This window comes from Rhagoletis zephyria, unplaced genomic scaffold (genome assembly GCF_001687245.7).
Source record: "Rhagoletis zephyria isolate East Lansing unplaced genomic scaffold, Rhagoletis_zephyria_1.1 Rzeph_scaffold_00001, whole genome shotgun sequence".
NCBI lineage: Eukaryota > Metazoa > Arthropoda > Insecta > Diptera > Tephritidae > Rhagoletis > Rhagoletis zephyria.
In genome coordinates, this window is record NW_016157085.1 from 1,328,428 (window position 1) to 1,348,639 (window position 20,212).

General features: G+C 37.9%; 1 protein-coding gene across 12 annotated transcripts in view; it reads right to left on the reverse strand.

Annotated features, from left to right (window-relative positions):
• Nucleotides 1–20,212, reverse strand: part of CAP (Cbl-associated protein) — a 98,540-nt gene that overhangs the window by 27,690 nt on the left and 50,638 nt on the right. For 8 of the 12 annotated variants that reach the window (XM_017609823.1, XM_017609604.1, XM_017610040.1 and 5 more), the window contains exons 3-8: nt 15,972–16,137; nt 13,114–13,234; nt 12,389–12,421; nt 8,768–8,820; nt 8,521–8,699; nt 2,549–2,599 (exon numbers count right to left, since the gene is read on the reverse strand). In XM_017609823.1, the coding sequence (XP_017465312.1) occupies nt 2,549–2,599; nt 8,521–8,699; nt 8,768–8,820; nt 12,389–12,421; nt 13,114–13,234; nt 15,972–16,137 (603 nt within the window). Of the gene's footprint in view, nt 1–626; nt 645–2,548; nt 2,600–8,520; nt 8,700–8,767; nt 8,821–12,388; nt 12,422–13,113; nt 13,235–15,971; nt 16,138–20,212 lie in introns of all 12 variants that reach the window. The other 4 variants (XM_017610174.1, XM_017610388.1, XM_017610455.1 and 1 more) reach the window with 3 other exon arrangements.

The window sequence follows — 20,212 nt, forward strand, 5'->3', positions numbered from 1 at the left end:
AATTAATAAGATTCTAAATAATACATCAAAGTTATTCAAAACTTGTATTCGAAAAATTCATAATCAAATAAATTTAGCCGCAAACTACACGAAATCAATGCGTGCGCAAAGGACATTTACATCGTTCTGCCAGGTAGTAAAAACTGGAATTTCGATCTGCTAATTGAATTTTAGACTTGAAAACCTTGCCATAATAACATGAAAATTTCAGACTTAACTAATAGCCTATTTCCACCAAAGGCTTAACTGCATAACTAAATAACGACAAAAAAATGTCACTGGCTCTTAGACTACATCTATGAAACTCCATAGTCCTTAAAAAAACCTGACGTCATTGAGAAAAACTAAAACCGCTATTTCGCTATATTTGGTCAATAGTTTCGTGAGTATAATTATTGCTTCGTGTGTTACGAAATTTATTTGTGTGTCAAGATTTTTGGGAGTGTTTGACGGAGTTCATATTTCGATTTTTGTTTTACTCGATGCGACCTAAAAGAAAAATATCTTCACTTCCCAGGTATTTTGGAGTGTCGCACCGTGCAATTGACCTGATTACTTTGTTTTTGTTTTTTCGTCTATTTCCAATTGTGACTGTTCAATGTTATAACATAGAGGGAGTGCAGGACGGGGAAAATTGACACCTGCTATGACAGCTCTATGTATTTATATTAAATTTGCCAGTTTGTAGCACTTACACAGAAGTATAAACAGATGCAGATGAATTGGGTGGTTTAAATGGATTTCCACCCTGGTGACAAGCAATTAGAACATTTTGCCATTTTTATTCCATAACTCTGAATTTCTGTACGTCATACAGAGAAATAGAACTTATTGAAGGGTAGGCAGGTATTTTCTTAGCTCATCTGAAAAGTGCCCTGGTTTTAGGTGGGTCGTAGGATGACCAGAACTGCCGCATGTCTAGGCTGTGAATGATAAATTTTGACAATTCAGCCCTTCAAGCCGCACCTGGCTGGTTCATCCGCTGTGTCTTTTCCGCAAATGTTCCTATGTGCCGCGATTCATGTTAGGGGCTTTTTTTTTGTCGGAACCAGGCAGAAAACAACACTGAGGCTACATGCCGTCCATTGTACTGTTTTCATATTGCTTTTAATCTGTATGATTTACGAATAAACCTAAACAGATTGTTGGATGTCAAAGAGCTCAGGTGTTCGTCTCCCAACACATCGCGGCCATAGGTCTTATATCTAATTCTTCCAAAGGCGGTGCAGAAGCCCAAAAAGTGTTCCACCGCCTCATCCTCTTCATGGCAGGATGGGCAAATGGAGTTACATTACTGTCTGGTAAACGCTTGCATGGTCTGGTATGCGAAAGGGTAGCTTTAGCTTACATTACTCAATAAAAATTCCTGCGGGAATGTTTTCTCTTAGTATTTATGCCTCGCCACCATACAGGAGGCACATGGTTATTAAAACTATTTTTCCACAAAATACACGTAAATACAATATGCCTTGAATGCGTACTGCATATCGTCGCCAGAGAGGAAGATCGCCCTATCTCGGCTGCCGGTTAAAAAACGTTCCATTTCAGCAAATGGTTGAAGAATTTGGTTCAAAAATGCTCTATCTCAATATAAATTCAATATATCGGTAGCTGAGGGAGGATGTTTTAGGAGCATTTGCTGAGATAAGGCATTCTGGAATCGGCTGCCGAGCTGGTGATGACCTTCCACTCAGCCGTCGATAAAAAGTAAATAAATGGCTCCAGCTGTCTTAAAATTTCTTGAAAAATGTTCTGGCAAAGTCGATTGGGATGTTTTAGAGATTAGGGCAGACAAAACGGCGGATATAAAATTAAAAAAATAAAAATAAATTGTGTTAAAGTTTTAATTTAACCATAGGACTGTCTGTGTCTGTTACATAAAATATTAAACGAAGGTTTACTTTTTTAAGTAGTAGTCCATATCGTGCTCAGAGAGTTAAACAACCGACCATACGTTGTCCTTACAAAGTAAAGATTATCATTTATTACATTAGCCCGAAGGATCAAATGAAAAAGAAAAGTAAGGACAAATCCAGAGTTGAGGTTTTAAGTTGATTAAGAAAATTATAAACAACGCTCAATTTGACAATTATAAACAATGCGGTTCAGTTTTATATGCATGGGAAACTTAACATACTACCCGGGGTTGAGCCTTGCAAAAAATGCCTTTGAGTATATTAACCCTCGAACTCTAAACCATTTTTCCACCCTTTACTACTAAGCCTCGCTTGTGAAGCTATTGTTTCGTAAGCAAAAAATGATCATCCTAAATGAATTTTTTATAAAGTAAGTTAAATTAAATTGTGCTATTTGTCCATTAGATACGAGCGCTAAAGTTTTTGACATTGTTTTTTTTTTGCAGAAAAAAACCCTTGAGTCCCGCATTATGTTTAGCTCCCCTACTTAATCCGATATTTTTAGGAAGCTTAAAAGCTTTTTAGCTTGCAGACTTTATCCATGACGCTTTATAATTGGACGCCAAAAATTTTGATTTGAGCTAAGCTCATCAGCCAGATTATGTTGAATAATTATCAAATCTCTAACTCACCTGCGCGATAATCTCTCGGTTTTGGTGGCACTGGTGGCTCATTACCGTCATCTGTGATAACGGATTTACAAAGTATGTAGAAGACGGACATGAAAAAGGACATTTAAAGAAATTTAATTAGAGAGAAGCGTGTAAATTTGTAAACTAACGAAGCGAAAGCACAAAACGGTAAAAACCCAACACGAATTAGTTAACCAGAAGGAAATGATGTCTTTCATACACCAAAGCGAAAGGAAACACAATTTTTAAATAGCTGCATGTGGAGTAGTTGATGAGCAGTTAGATATATTGGCTGACTACCGAGATGGATCGATGGATGAAAATGGCTAAGGTTCTACATAAAAATTAAGTAAAAATGGGGTTAAAAACGATATTACTTATTATAGGCATGCTCTTTTTATAGATAGCTCTGTTCACCCTGGCCTTTTGTAAGCGAACGTTCAAGCGCCGAGAAGGACATATGAAGGGCGTGAAACACTATAAACCCAGACTTCGACCGAATAGTGTATTCGACCACTACCCAAAACCATATTTATAGTACTTGTTAGACACGAGCAAACACATTTTTTCAATTTCCGTTTCGATGTGCTCCGAACTCTTTCTTCTCTTAAATGCAGAGTTTTAGAGATAAACTTCTTCAGATTTCATAAAAAGTAATGGGTGTCGTTGTAGGTAAAAAAATAAGTGCGCATAGATTGTAAAAGTAAGTTTAAAAACCTTGAAATGACACGGCCATTGCAGACTTAAGGATCTCACAACTGCCACCGCAGCGTGGATGTGACGAGGCTCGCTTGCGTTCGCTTGCTTCCGCGCCGTCTGGCACATAGCGCGCCTTCGGTTGATGCTTTTTCGGATCGAATTGTTGGTTTGCAAAGATGTCACCACGCTCGGTTTTCCTCAATGTAGCGCTACGAGCATGTTGTAGCGTCTTAGGTGGCCTCGGCGGTGAGGCAGAACTGGAACGTTGCGGCAATTTGCGTAGAATTTTTGCAATACGCGTCGAGGTGCGCTCTTTACGCTCAGTATCAGCTCGTCCTATACCATTTCCTCTGTAAGCATTCTGTGTTGGACTGGGATATTTGTGTGCAATCCAGTCTGCGGAGAGATGTGGTGAAATTGCACCGGCTTGTGGTATATCTGGGCTTGAATTGGCGCGCGATCCGATCGGCGGCGAAAGACTACGCTCGTATTGGCTGCGTATGCGTTCAACAACAAACCTGCGTTCGGGCTCAGCTTTTACTGTTTGCCGTGCACTCTGCTTAGTCTCCTTAAGTGCTGCAGTTTTACTTATTATATCGATGTGCGGCATTAGGCGATCTTTAACACCGATTGGTGAGATAACACGCCGACGTGTGCGTCCGCGTCCAGCGCCCGCACCAATGCGCATGCTCTGACTGCGCTGTTCGAATTCGTGCGCTAATGAGGAAACATCGCCGTGCTCCTCAGCCATCAACTCCGTTCTCAAGGCGTCTTTTGATCCTGTTTCAAATTGCTTCAACTCAGGATCGCTGCGCACCTTTCTCAGCATTCTAACCCCAAAAAAATGACACCGACTATCATCATGTGCACCGAAACTCTCGAAACGTTCTGTAATCTTTCGCACATCGCCAGTTTGCACACGGCACAGGTATGAGGAGGAGGCCTGCGAATCGGGCGAAAGGCTGCGTGAACGATAGTGTGCGTCTAACATTTCAACGCTGCTATTTGGTGTTAGGTCCCGAAAATCATACCAGGCATCCTTTACGTCCATGCAATCACGCGCTGGACTCATTGGTGATGCGCAACCCACGTCGGGTGGGCGCTCGGGCGGTGAATGCATGTGAAAATTTACACGCGCTGTGTGTCTTTCGCCAAAAATATCTTTCAAATCGGTCAAGGAATTGCTGAGCTCCTTGTGCTGACGTGTTGGTGTTGCTTTACGTGTGCGTGATTTTATTTTTTCCTCAATAACGCGCATAACTTCAGCTTCGTCGGGCGAGGAGTCTTCACGTGCGTGGTATATGGTCTTGGGTGGCTCGTCGTATTGCTTTTCTTCGAAGTATTGTATTTTCTGCGTTATTTTCTCTTTCGGTTCTTTGGCGGTGGGGGAATGCTCCGGCGTCTGCTTTGGTTCCTTGGTCTTACTATCCCCGTTGTAGGGCTCGTTGCGCAACTGACTCGCTTCTTCGGCAGCCGTAGATGCTGCTGCTATTTCTCGGGGTTCAACAACTTTTGATTTAGCGCTGCTTTCATGCGTCAGATTATATTTGTCCACGGGCTGTTTAGGTATGGGCGGTGGCTTGGGATAGGAGACTTCAGCGTTTTTTGCTGCCACTGCACCACGTGTTTCGCGCGCCAGATATACTGGCGAGCTGCTACGTGTTCCTTTTGGCCTACCGTCTTGCGGAGCCTTGTTCTCTTCGGCCTTACCTTTAGTTTTTGCTTTTGCCGTTGTCATTTCCTTAGCTTGTTTTTTGCTTATGGTCGGCTGTAGTAGATCATCTCTTGACAATGTTGAGTTGCACCTGACTTTAAGCGCGTTTGGTGCCGCTCGTTTCTTAGTGTCCGCATCGACCGTGATTACATAATCTTCGGTGGACTGCGCATTATTAGAGTAAATTTCATTTAACTGCTGCGTAATTTTCAATATTTGATCTTTAGAGAGCGTGCTGACAAGACGACTACCCAACTGACACTTTGCAAACTCTTCCTCTGCCGTTAATTCAACACTTTCTGGCTGGAATTTGCCTTCCAAGCTGGAAGCCAAATCTGCTACAGTGTTTCGACGCCAGTAGGGGCGCACGAATTCGCGCGTGCCATCATACTCTTGTCGCAGTTGTTGTTCATAGTCCGCAAATATATTTTTCTGTTCGAAGGCGTAACGCAAATCCTCTACCGATTTGTCCTTGGCGTGCAGACCAAAGTCGGTCTCCTTGTACCACTTGACATCTTCCACATCTTTTGGGCGGAATACGAAATCTTTTGTCCGCTGATCCTGCTTTAGCTTACCCACTAAATAATTTAACTCTTTTTCGGCGCGCTCATGACAACGTATTTTACGCCATTCATCAAAGTCTAATGGCTCGCCATCCTTGCGTATCGGCCTGAACGAGGTCAGCGATGTGGCACGCTCCAATTGACCGACGCGTTCGAGCGTGCTATAAAATCTATTCAAATCCGTAAAGCGTTCCGAGTTATTGCGATAGCGACAAGTTGGACTATGGCGTTCGTAATTCTCAAGCGACGTCGCGCTATGCGCAAGTTCGCCACAAAGGTAAAGCCCACGCCTGGAGCGATCATCGGCGCTACTCAAGCTGCTAGCACGTATTACCTTACCGGTTTCAATTGTATCTGCTTTGGCAGCGCTGGCACGATAGGTGTCTATGCGCCGCCTAGAAGGCGAGCGCACAGTGCGCGCGGCTTGCTGTGGCACGCGCACTTCGCGTGTGGGCGAAAACTTTCTGGACGAAGCTTTGCCGGAGGAAGAAGAAGGCGTACGTACGCTTTCTCTGCTCATTTTAGCTGTTGCAGATTGCGAGAGCACATGTGGTGGCAGTTGAGGTACACGCACCTCGCGTGTAGGTGAGAATTTCCTCGTGTTCTCGACAACGGCTGGCGATTCAGGGCGTGCGATATCGCGTGCCACTTTTGGCGACTTGGAACGCTGCAGCGTAGGCTGCAGACTGGGAGGGAGTTTGGGAACGCGCACCTCACGTGTGGGCGAAAATTTTCTGGACTGCTCATAAATCGGCGGCGATACTACGTCTGCTCCCGCTTTCGAAGCGTGTGTTTTGTTGTAGTCAACTTGCAAACTTCTCGGCTCCTGTGGCACGCGTATTTCACGTGTCGGAGAAAACTTTCTATTTTTCAAACTCGGTGTAGGCGACTCCGGGCGTGCAATATCTCTAGCGGTGGCCTCAATCGGTACGACTTTGGCTGTGTAGTTTTTAGGGTGGCGTCCCTCGTATTGCCAAAGCAAATCATCCACATAGCTGCGATCGACTTCGTCATAATCGTCAAGCCTGGCGTTATACTCTTCCAGGTGGTAGTAACGCTTCGGACTGAGACTGCGTGACTGATGTAGCGCGATCGATTGGTAGCCGCTGCGCGGAATTGTATGCGCTTCTTCACGTGCATAGTATGCGGTCTGCGGTTGCTGCGCTTTCAAAGCGCCGCGCGTTTTATGTGCTTTGGGCATTGTGCTCGCTTTCGTGGATGCTTCATATTGCTTTTTGCTCTGCTGTACTGCCACTTTGGACTTAACAGCCTTACCATTCGGCTTCGACTTTGTCTCTGCAACCTTTTTGCTGGGGTTCGTTTTAGTCTTACTGGTTGTTGCACTTTTGGGCGCCGTGGAGTCTATCGAGAAAGTGGAATCGGTGCGTGTTAGGCTGATTGTCGATACATTTTTCGGGCGCGGACTCTTCGAGCGTGTAAACGTCTTGCGCATTGCTTTGGCGCAATCGAATATTTTAGCCTGTGGAAAGCACGATGCATGACGAACTGTGGTGCTCATAGAAGAAATCTCTGGTTTCCTGAGTTCCTCCCTGAGGCGTGGCAGTGACTTGCTGCGTAGATGTGCTACACAAGTGGCGTACGAGCGCACAGCTTGCTTCACTTCTTGCGGCGATTTGAGCGATGGATCGCGTAATATATTAGTACTGGCTTCAAAATTGGTAAAGCCCGTCGGCAGACTATTCTCCAAGCGTTTCTTTTCCTCGGCAAATGTGCGCTCTTTTGAGATTGAACGCCCGAACGCAACGGGACTACGACTCGACTGACGCAACGTTGCCACACGGCTTTGTGCACGCATGGGGCTAATCGAGCGGAAACGGGTATGTTGTTGCAAACGTCTAATCTTTCCCGCCTCTACTTCGCTTGACTCGCCACGACAAATGCTCAGCGCTCTTGGTGGCGGCGCTTCAGCGCTCGTGGACTTGCTGGCTGCGAGCAGTGAAGAAACAGCGCCAGCAGATTTGGAACGTGAAATTGTGCCATTGACGCGTGTATGCTTTCTAATTGTTATGGTTGCATACTTATTGGCGCCTAGCACATGCTCATCGGGACTTTGAAAGCATTGCTCGTGGCGCTTTGGTATGACTGGAGTTGGTTTTGGTGGGCGTGCCGGCGAAGCCTTCGCCGACGACACCTTCTGGCAAGATGATCTACGATTTGGCGGCTGCGGTGGCGAAGACGCTGCGCTCGTGGCGTTCCGTTTGCCGTCAATCGGTATGAATGATGGTGTGAACATTTTCGCTTGGTGGTGGATTTTGACGTAAGTCGCTCGCGGTGACGTTTGCTGTTGTGTCGGCGCAACTTGTTTAGCTTCGGCTTTGTCGTGGCAACTATCGTTGGCGCCGTTGGCTGGCGCTGAGATCACACGAATTTTGGTCAGCGTTGGCGAGATCTGTATGTAATCGAGGTATTCTTTGTGATTCGAAGTGCGAAAAAGCGGGAAATTAAAATTTATTATTTTTTTTTTTGGTAGACTTAGAGTGGCAACAATTTGTGAGCCCATCCAGGCGGTGCGGTGCGGTTCCAGGGTGAAAAATAATTCGTTCTGTGCGAAAAACTGTCAACGCGCGCGGAAACGGTTGATGGTGTATTTTTTGGATTTTTTTGTGTATTTAGTTTTAGAATTTCTTCAACTTTTGAATAAACGACGGCAAGTGTTAAAGAATACTACCCACACACCAAAAGAACCCAACAATTAAGGAAAAATGTTAAACTAGCTACTTTTCAAATATATTTCGAGAGGTTTCAAGTGTGTTTGTACTTGTAACCGTGTACTTTGTGTTATGGTGTGTGTATGTATGTGCAACTCAAAATTTTCTTTGTCTAACCAGCTTCTTCAAAACCAGCATTAGCATCGAAAATACTACATAGTAAACAGGTTAATTTCCTCAAATCCATAAAATTTGCTTTTGCCAATAAAGTACTTCTGTGCATTTGTAAGCTTAAGCTTTCTGTTTTTTTTATTTTTCTGTGCTTACCTCTAGGTCTTTCTGGTGCTGGCTTTCTAAAACCAAATAATGGTGGTTCGCCGCCCGCTTGTACGCTCTTATAGGCTTGCTTTTGCTCGACTGGGCTAAGTGGACTGGCTTGTGGTGCTTCGCGCTTGCGGAATACCAGATTCGAATCACTCGTGTAACCAGACTCTTTGGCTAGGGCTCTGAAAGTAGAAAATGATGATTACTCAAAATAAATTGAAGTTACTAAGAACGAAATTAAAAATTTTACCTGGAAAGATTTCCTTCAGTGTAGTGTGGCGAGAGCTTGGCTTGATCCAGGTGCTACATATTAGTCAAATTATGTTAAAAAGTGAGAAAAAATGTTTTTGTTAGATTTTATTTTTTTTTAGTGAAAAATTAGACGCATTCAATACAGTTTTATCAATTGCTGTACAGTTTTTTTGTACTAAATAAATAAGTTTTTATAATACATTTTTTAAGTTTACGGAATTTGATGACAGTAGGAGAATGTTTCCGAAATAGTCTTGAAATGGGCCAGAGCTGGTGCCAAATTGGTCCCGAAATGGCCCTAATATAGTCCTGAACAGTTCGGGACCCTAAACCAGCTGTGAACTTTAGTAGTGCCTCAATAGTCCTGAAATAGCCCTGAACTTGTGCAGAAATGTTCATTCGTATACACAAGAAGCAATTGCAAATTTTCCGCTAGGTGCCGCCCTGGCTGGGTCCCATATCGAGTATGGAAAGAAGCTAGCACCAGATCGGTAAGTATACATTCTTATGCCTTTCATTGCCGATTTTAACTATGCTATATTCTAGAAATATCCAATTACATATAATAATAGATTGGCGCTTACACATATGTTAGTGTTTTGCCGAGCTTCTCCTATTTCTCCCAATTACATACTACTGTCATTTTCAGAGCTTTGATTTGCGCTCTTAACTGATTTGATTTTGATGTAAAGCCTAGATACAAAACTTTTAAAATCCAACTTCATCACTTGTCAGCAGAACTTTTTTTTTTTAACAAACCAGACGCGTTTATGGAACGAAGGGCCGTTGACCGAATTCAGCAGACTGTACTGCCCCAAAGCGCAGTAACGCTTGGAAGTTTAGCATGGGTCTTACAGCAATATAGAAATAGGGTTATTCAGCTCAGGTTGAGAAAAAGTTGGGCTTTTTGTAGTTTGCAATTATTGGGGCATTTCGAATCCCCCTAACTGTTACGCTTAACGAAAAGAATGAGACCGTTGTTATGGCAGCAAAGGTTAGAATAAGAAGCACGTATTTTAAGTTTATGTTTAACTATAAACTCTCTGGAATTTGTTTTGATTCCGTCCTTAACTGAACATAGGTCATCAAGTCAGAAACTGCACCGCCTATATTACTGCAGGGAAGGACCTGGCGGGATCTAATTTTCGAAACCAAGATCCAGAAAACTTATTTACGGAGAAACTGAAATTGCACAAAAAGGACTAGGCGAGGTGTAATGTTTGGAACTAAGATCCAGTGGAAAGGCTTCCGAATAAGTGCTGTATTTAAGCGAAGATGTAAATTATATTTCTCGAGGATGTGAACATTTGTATGCATATATATTCTGACAGGCGGTAGTTAAGGCCTTTGAGCCGTTTTCACAGGGTACTCGAATTCCCTATCGATCACAACAGAATGCTTACTCCGAGGTCGTACGGGTTCCGAGCCACAGTGATATCGTAAGAAACTTCATGGCCGATGAGTTAGCAAGGCAAGAGATTATTGAGAAGTTATCGCCGTATAAAGAGAGAGTTTGAAGGCTCAATTGCCGACATATGGTGTGCTACTGGGCGAAGACTCTGGATTCGAAGGTTATTAGGTGGGCTCTTCTGGGCACGTGTAGACCGAATTGCGACATGTTGGGTTTATATTATATTGCTGTCCTGCCATTCGAAGGCAGATGAAAAGAAGGAAGGTATGGAGCAAAACAAATCTCGGCTTAATAGCCCATTTCCACCAAAAGCTTAATTACATTTAAAAGCTCAGGTAAGTTCCAAGAATTTTAACCTTGGGGGATCGGAATGGATTTTTTCTTAATTTTTGCTTTTATACTATCCGTTTGCTTTTACCTAAATTACCACCTTCGAGTTGTAATCTTCCTTTTCCAACAGGCATAAACTGCAATTGAGGCTTGGCAGTTGAGAACTGGCAGTGGGAAAATGCTTTAAAGTGTTGACACCCCAAGATATTGAGAATGAATCAGAAAAATTGTCAGCCGAAAAAATAATTAAAATTAAATTTATTTTACTTTTCTCCATTCCGTAAACTTAATATATTCCCAAACTTCAAAAAATATGTTTTAAATAAAAGATAAAAAAATTAAATAATAAAAAATAAGTAAATTAATTCAAATAAATAACTAACCAAACTTGAATAACAAACAAAAGTAAAATAAAATTTAAAACTGAGAATTTTTCAAAACTATAAAGACAGTAAAGTATTGCTGATGAAGCATTTCGTTACTTTTTTTAGAACGCAGCTATCAACTCTTTTGAGGACCTTAACATTTTTCTCCTCCAAATTATCTCTTTAATTGTTGCATTGTGTTTCAATATATAACAAAGTCGTTTCATTTAAGGACAGTGCAAATATATAGAATTCCATTCAAGTGGTTTGGTGCAGTGCTATTTATATTTGTTATTTTTTTTTTTTGTGTAAACATACATACTCATGTATGAGAGTGCTCCTTTCACATGTGTGCGTAAATAACATGTGCTCTATATTTTTAATCAAGTGCATGTAAATGGTTTAATTAACTTACGCTTATATCATCAACGTATTCGATGAATATACGCGGTACAATGGTTTGTTCGCTCAACCACTAACGATATAACACGATAGCGAAAGGGGCAGAGGAGGCAGTACGATTGCGAAAAAGACGAAAGTATCAAGAGTAAAAATATTGCATACACTCATATTTATAATAACTTTGCTTATGGGAGCAAAAATTAGGTGACAGATAACAAGATCAACGGAAATAAGGTCAAAACGGGAATAAGGTCAATTGCACCAGGGTGGGAAATAAAGTCAAGTGACCTTGTTTCCGTTGATCTTATTACCAGTCACCCAAAATTATAATTCTAGTACAGTCAAACCTCGATAAACCGAACTAATGGTTGGACACCCATTTTAGGGTCGCTTTAATAAAAATAGCTTTCAATAAAAAAAAAAACATTTTATTCGTAAGAATCGATTTGAAAAAAGTTACATAGAAAATTTATAATGAAAATAGATAGGTTTTAACTAAGGAATTTGTTTTTTTTTTTTAATTATTGGGAGTTTCGATGGACAAAATCGTAAATCTCTCGATAAGAATAAGATAAAAATATGAAAAAATATGCGTTCGAAACCTAACATAATAGCCTACAAGGAAAGAATAGTTCCATTATATAATCATTAGATTCAACCCCCAAAAAAATTTCGTTGAAAATGAACATTTGAAAAGTAATTAATACTTTGCTGGCTAGCATAAAATTTGCAAATGCAACTCCAACTGCAAATCCATGACAATTTCCACAACATCCTGAACAGCCCTTTAGTGTTCGGGATAATCGTCAACAGTTGGATTAATGAGGACCTGAATATTGGATAAATTAGTTTTCAATTGAGTCGATAAGTCATTTAGAACTAGAGCAGCTAGCTACAAACATTTTGTTTAAAAATTTAACGGTTTTTAATATAGTCAGCACCTTAAAAAGATAAATAAAGTAATGAATTTACTATAACGCAAATCATTCCCAAAACCAAGTAGACCCAAATAGTTATGTATTCTCAGGCAAAATCTCATTTATCAACTAATCAAATTTAAATTTGTATTTGTACATAAGTATGTATAATTTAATCAAAAGGTGATGCATACCCCATTAAAGATGTCCATCACTTCGTCCCACCACTAGAAAACGTGGAATAAAATAGATTGAGTTAAAACAAACAAATAATAAATAAATCAAAATAAATCAAAATAAAAAAACAACAATTTAGCTGCATTAGAATAAAAAGTTTTCACTTAGATAAGTATATAGATAATTATGTATAGTAACTTTTTTTTACTATGTATAGAGCACGATGACGTAAACTGCAAAGACCTTGACAATATAAGCTGGAAACGTGATAAGTACTTAATTAACCAGTAAACGTAATCGAAATCGAATAAAATATTAACTATAAATAAATTTTACGTTTTTATGTCAAGTGAAATATGTATGTACATATTAATGAGTTTACAAGTGTACTGTACATGTGTAAGTATAGTATATGTATGTATGCAAGTGTCGAAGAGAGTTTGTGCTTAAAATTTCATACTCGTAATTCTAAAAGTTATTTATGTCATGTTGTGCTAATGTCAAGTGAAAGTGAACAGAACAGCGTGGAATGCTAATACAAAATTTACAAATGCATAGGAACGTATTTATGCATGTACATATTGTACATATGTATATTGTGATTTCAAAATGTTGCGAGTTGAAATTGTAATCGCCATCGATTCGTTCGTGATAACCTGGCTGTATTGCAGTTGCATTTCAAATATTTGGAAATTTTTTTATTTTTCTTTTTTACATCTTTTAGTTTTATTTTGCTTTATACCTCTTTGCGTTCCTTTTCGGACACGGACGAACGTCCTGTTACGTAGTCTTCAATGCGACCAGGTTGATTTTTATATGTGCTTGGTTCCGATTTAATCGGATTTGGCATAGTACCATATAATCTGAAAGTAAAAAAAGTCACAAGTCAGCTGGATTTGATGAACTTAACCTTAAGGGGAGTTTTTTTTCTAACTTATTTTTTATTTATTAAATCTGCGCCATACTTTAGAGCCTAAAAATAAATTGTCGAATCTTAATATATTCACTTAACTTACAGCCCTTAGTTGGCATAAGTATTTTATTAACTGACCCTAAAAAATAGACCAAAACGCTCCAGCTCTGAAAGTATTCAACTCAGAATTCGGTGGTAGTAGCAGAGGACGAGATGGACAGACCTGGTAAAGAAGGACTTGGCTTTACTTGGCGTTCTCAATTGGCACACAAGACAAATGACTGGTGAGCTTTAATGAACGCCAAAATCGCCTAATAATAATAATAATAATAATAATAATAATAATAATAATAAAAAGAACACCCTAAATCTGGAGTTTCTGTTTACAATTGCAATTGCTTGAGTGCGATGAAAGGTTCGATGCGTACTATTTCGCCTTCCGTTGCTTTATTTCGGTTCGTACCTCTGTGAATCTCAAGTAGTGATGCCATGTTGCTCCGGTGATTGTTTGAAGGATTGTGGCAAACAAAAAAAATAAAAAATTAACTACCCTGCATTTCTTAATTTTCTTGCATTTTGATGGTAAGTTATTAAATGTTATTAACCCTTCGATTTGTGAGAAGGTCCCTAGGGACCCGAACTTATACTTCTTTACTTGTTCCGTTTTAAATTTGTTTATACATTCAAAGGTGAAATAGCATTATTGCGGCTTGTTTAAATTTATATTTTTTTTTGATATTTCAGATATTCGTATTCGTATTTCATGTGCCTATATCTTTTTGTTCAATGCATTTTTGAAAAGAATTTATACATGTATTCCAAGAATAAATTAAGCTGAATCGTTTAAAATAAGTTTCGAAGGGATACGGGATCACGTTCGAGTGTTATTGAGATTTCAACATATATAGTACGGGGATTAGTGACAAGGTCCCTAGGGACCTTGTACAATTTTAGAAGAAATAACAAGTTACTTGTATTTATGTTTTGATTTTTTTTTCACTTGTTCTTCAAATTATTTCATTCCTAATATATATGCAGGACGTTAATTTAATCAAAAGACAACATAAATACCAAAGAAGTTGCACATGTACAGTCGAAACATCGAGCAACTCTTTGTAGGTCCCTAAGGACCTTCTCACGAATCTAACGTCATCGGCACTGTCACTCATCGGAGGGTTAAGTGAAACTCTTGACTTGTTTAACTTAAATTTGAAGCAACACCAGATTGGTGAACACATCCCAAGCCACCGCCACGCAAACGGGGATAAAACGACGCTGCGGATACAAAGTCAGAAGCCTGTAAGACGATTATAGGCTAAGGTGCGCTCTATCTGCCTTCGCACTTCTAGAGCAGGTGGAGCAGATGACCTCTTTATAGCGAAGCTGCAAAAGAGACTCATCAACTGTGTCCTTTTTATATACCCTACGCTACAATTACAAGCATTTCCTCAGACCTGGACACCTTAAAGTGGGAGCGACAACAAACCAACCAAAGTCATATCGGCCCATGATTCAATAATACAAGGTTAGATAATTATTGACAGCTGCGGTTTGACACTCCCTTACAAAAGGTTGCATTTACGAAGGACGGAGAAAGGGGAAGAATGAAATCTCTTGGTGCGAAAATGGTAGTAGAAAAGTACGCAAAGTAGACAATTAGTAGTAAAATTCCTTTTGTAAATTCTAACGTATTTGCAGGAAATCTGGCCTTTTAAACGAAATGTTGAACGTAGTATTGATATATCTACCTGAATTACGTAATTTATGTGCTATTTAGCTGTATAAAAACTGCAAAATGACTCAAAATTAAAATAAGACTACTATGAGATTGATGTAAACATCCAATGCTTATGTTTTCATCAGTTAAATATGCTTCATATGCACATACAAATAAACATATTGCACAAAAGCTTATACATACTTCTATTTCACACCAAAGCTACACCGTTTCCATGTAAATTTTCAAAGAAGCAACACGGTGCCACTGCTAAGGGAGCGGTGCGAGAGAGACAACTGTCAGTTTATCGAACCTTGTATTATTGAATCATGATACCGGCCCATCAGTTTAACGTCCTTTCTACTAAAATCCATATCAGAGATAGTTTTCTTATTGAAACCTCTTTGCATGAAAATAAATATGCCTGAAAAGTGATCAGACGATTGACGGAGCTCTCAATAGACAACAACTAATGCGATTGAACTTAGTACTACCGGAATGTAAATGTTCGGTTGCGTGCGGCAAAACTTATCTCGATCGACTCTCTGTTATAGCCTTGAACTTACACCATCAGACTACTATTTATTCTTGTCTATGCAGAACGCCCCTACGGCAGTACCTTGCATTTAAGTTGAGGGTATAAAAAATTTACATGATACTTTCTTGGTCTCCAAAGACGAGGAGTTTTACTGGCGCGGAAGCCATGAATTCCCAGCAAAGTGCAAAAAAATCGTTGTTAGCTATGGGTAACACTTTCAATAAAATACATTGTACCAATTTTGCATAACAAAAAATTCAAAACCGAGAAAAAATGCCTTAAAGCTTATTTGTTTACCATCCTGGGTGGTAACTACATAGGTAATCTTCGCATACCTGTAAATCATGATCTAATCTTATCTTAATCTGCATACTTTCTTGTATTTATCACACACACACACACAAACATAATTATGTAAATCACAGTACTCACTTATCGTCCTGATACGAATTCGTACTGCGATTCGCAACGTTCGTGGCCGATGAGACCGATTGTAAACGTCGTCGATCTAATGTTCGATACTTTACTGTAGAGTAGTCGGAATCGTAATTGGGCTCGGGCTCTGATTGATATCCGGTTGATTTCAATTGTGGACGAGCTGTGTCAAAGGTGAATTAATAGATATAAGTATGTGATGTAATTGTGTTTACTAATATTTATTATTTAATGTTTGTTATTATTTGCTATTTTTCTTTGTGGTTTTTAGTATTTTGAAACTATGTAAAAGTGCATTAGGCGGCGTAAATAGTCTGTAAAAATCCAGTGTCCAGTGTTGTAGCCCAGTGTAGCTTATACCTATGTATCTATGTATGTCTTGTATATACTAGTTACTTATATAATAAATTTAGTTGTATTAGTGAATTGTTTGCAGAAGTGAATATTTTCAGTGTTTGAGGAGTGTTTTGTTTTCTATTTTTTAAATATAACATTCATTCCATTTACTACAAAGGGTTCATGCATACGACCTTTTATATTTTTGTTTTTCAAGAGAATAGGATAGGTAAATCAGATAAGAGTTTGTTAAACATTAGATAGCCATCACAACTTGGCTTTCATTTACATAAAGTGTCATTGGAATGTAAGTATTTGAAATAAGGCATAGCGAAAAATTCTGGCATTCTATGAGTACTACTAAAGCTTCGCAAGCATTCCGAGGCACGCGCTATAGGTGGAGGTAATCGTACATAAAAGTATGGCTTATGAATATCTACCGAAGCATTTATAATGAGCGCATTTGCAATTACTACAACTACATACTGCAAACATACATATTTCCATTTAACTACATATGTATTTTCTATTTTTCTGTTTGTGTTGATTTGCTATAAAGTAAACGTAAAAAAATCACCTCTTTGACATTTGTAGCGAATCACGTAATCATCTGTGAACAATGTAGAGGTGTGGCGAGGCGAAGTGAGGCGCGTTGCAGATGTGAGATGCAAGTTGTGATGCGATGCGGCGGAGGAGCAGCGTTGGGGTGCCGGGCGTTAAACGCGGAATGGTATAAACGAACGGGTAAAAGCGTTGTTAAAGCCGTAAAGCGTATCGCATCATAAATGTGTACAAAATTTTGTGAAAAAGAATTGCAAAAAAAAAATTATCTATATATGTATATTTACTATGTACATTTGTAGATACAACTTTATTAGAAATTCATATATGTATGCACACCCAACTACATACATATATGCATATATGTGTGTAAATTAGGGTGACATAAAATCTTTCTTTCCAGCCAATCCTCAGAGTTAAAGAATTTTGTAAATAAGGAGACGCATATTTTTATTTTATTTTTTAAATCAGTTAATTTCAGGGACCGTAACGGTTATAATCTTTGTAATAAAAAACATAATTTAGTCGTAAAAATTGGACTTCTATCTTTTTGAGCAAATTTAATAGTTATTTATGATTTTTGTTTTTTCGATGAAGAATAATGAACAATTTTTATTTTTCGATAAACTTTTTATCGTTATTTTTAATTTTAATTCTTCAACGAAAAAAATTATGATTTTGAACGGTTATTTTCCGTGCCTGGTTCTCCATACATGATGTATTGTGGAACGCTTTTCTGTCATACCTTTTCAAATTTGATTTGGAGACAAACCGATTTCGGCGTTGTGCTATCAGCATAGGGAAAATACAAGTTTCCCAAAAATTTTTATAAAATAGTTAGAAAAAAATATTTTTTGATCGAGAGCTTTAAAACATAAAAATTTTACTACCTTTTCATAACCGATAATCTTATCTCTTACAAAAAAAAGTGTTATTTTATGTATGCGTAGCCCGCTGAAGATTTCTGATGGTAAATATTTAGACAATAAAAAAAGTTAATTTTTAAAGGGATTGTCAGCAGGAGTTTTCCAATTGATTTTCCTGTGAAATTTTGGACCACCACCCTAATGTACATAGTAAATTTGAAATGGGTCAAAGAAAAATTCAGAGATCTTACATATAGTAAATTCTATTCTACTATTGCTTAAATATTTTTTATTTGTTTAAAGTGATCTCAGCGGGCGTGTATTGAAATGCAGCAAATAAGTAGAAATATTTAATTCCCTTCTGGTATTTCTATTTTGTTTTTGCAAATTATTTGAAACCAATTCTAAAATTTCTTTGATTTGAATTGACCTTTTTCAGCTACTGCTAACGAGCAATTTCACTCTATTGCTTTACGATAAATTTGTTTGCATATATGTATGTAAATAGCTTTAATTTCCGTTAAGCAAGCGGAAATGACAAGAAAAATATCTTAAAAATAAACATTTCTCGAGATTTTTTTTACGCAAATTAGTTGCGCTCGATTAAACCTCCAAATTGCTAGGTGGCAGCACAACATCTTGTTTGTCACTTAGAGCTTAGACAAATTTTCTATTATACATATCCGGTTTGTACTATTTATTTATTTTTTATTTAATTTTAATTATATTTTTCATAAAAGTTTAGCTCAATGTCTAACGAAAATTTTATAAATCCAAATTTCAAACTTGTACAAAAATTAGAAAAAATCAACCAAGTCGCACAACAAAAATTTTTAATTATTTTATTTTAGAACGAAAAACTTTATAAATCTAAATCTCAAACTTAGTACATAGATTAGAAAAAAATCAGCAAAGTTGCACAACAAAATTTTTTTATTTTTTATTTTAGAAATAAATATAAATAATAAAGTGAAGTGTCCCGTTAATTTTTTATATTTTTTTTGTTAACGTTGTTGCGCAAATTCTTCCATATAAAAAAGAACGCAACCGTTTTACAAAAAAAAAAAAACAAAAAATTAAAAACAAATGTTCTTATTATTCAAAACTTGAAATTTGGATTCATATGCTTTTTGTTATAAACTTGCATAAAAAATAATTAAAATTAATTTCGAAAATAATAAATACCCCAAACCGGGTGACCACGTTGACGGGCCGAAAAAAGTTCAGTTCGATCTAAGTGATTTTCTACACGCACTAAGAGAGCGGAATGTAAACAGCTTGTTATAAAAAAAAATGTATTTAGTTGTATTAAGAGCGTGTCGAAAAATAAAATTCTTACACTCCTGACATACTCTCAAAGTGAGCGTTTAAAAGTAGAATTAGAAGTAAAGAAATATATACAGTTTTTTTTTAATAAGGACCTTTTATGGATATTATTCTTTTTGTTTGGTTTTGCAAAAATGTAAATTTACAATTTTGTGGCATTATAAAACTATGTACAAAAAAGATGCGTTTATATACCGGAAATATTGGCAATAACATTTCAATGTCGCTAAGTCAAATTTACTGAATTGCAATTATCTTACGCGGCACTTTGCCAGTGTTATTCTCTTTTCCGCATACTTTTTATAGTTTTTTTTCACAGTACTTTTCCCTGATCCCTATGGCAAGGAGTGGTTCAAGCCCTGATTTTATTTTTTCTTTTCGATTTAACCCTTCAGTGGCTTCCTTGGTACAAAAGTACCAATTGGGATTTTAAAAACCTCTTTGATTTTATTTATGCATCTATTTACAAAGCTGAAACTTGATGAATACCTTTCGTGTATATTTAACAATGAACTATAATATGGGGGTGGCTAAGGTAAATCTATACAAATTGGCTGTTAGCATTCATTCTACTTTATGGATTTAAATTTTATTTAAAATTTTCAGAAAATCTTATTTAGCGATATTGAACTCTGGATTTATTGCCTCGAATGCTAGGAAGTGTCAATTAGAGGATTCCCAAGACATGTTAACTGTCGTAAAATCTTAAGCTTAATATATTTTTTTTAATGCAAAATAACGGTTAAAATAGTTTTAGGAGTGCTACTTATACATTTTTTTTATCATTTTAAAATCATTTTGGTGTAGTTAGAAATTCTCTGAAACCATTTTAATCACAATTTTACATTAAGAAATGTTAAGCTTAAGATTTAACGACGGTTAACAAGTCGTGTGCATCCCCTAAATGTCTATTAGCGCTTTACCTAAAGTCTTCAAAGCACTCATACACACGAATCTGTCATATACCTATGTAAGTTTCTAGCTTTCAACTAATTTCCTGAATGTCATAAATAAATAAAAGCATTGTAATTAATGTTTGGTTTTTTTTTGCATTACCACCGCTTTTCTGCTTGTGTATCGTCTGGTAGAGTCGTTTATACCATTCATGCTGATGCGGTTCCTTCACCTCCTGTAGCGCGTCAATTTGAA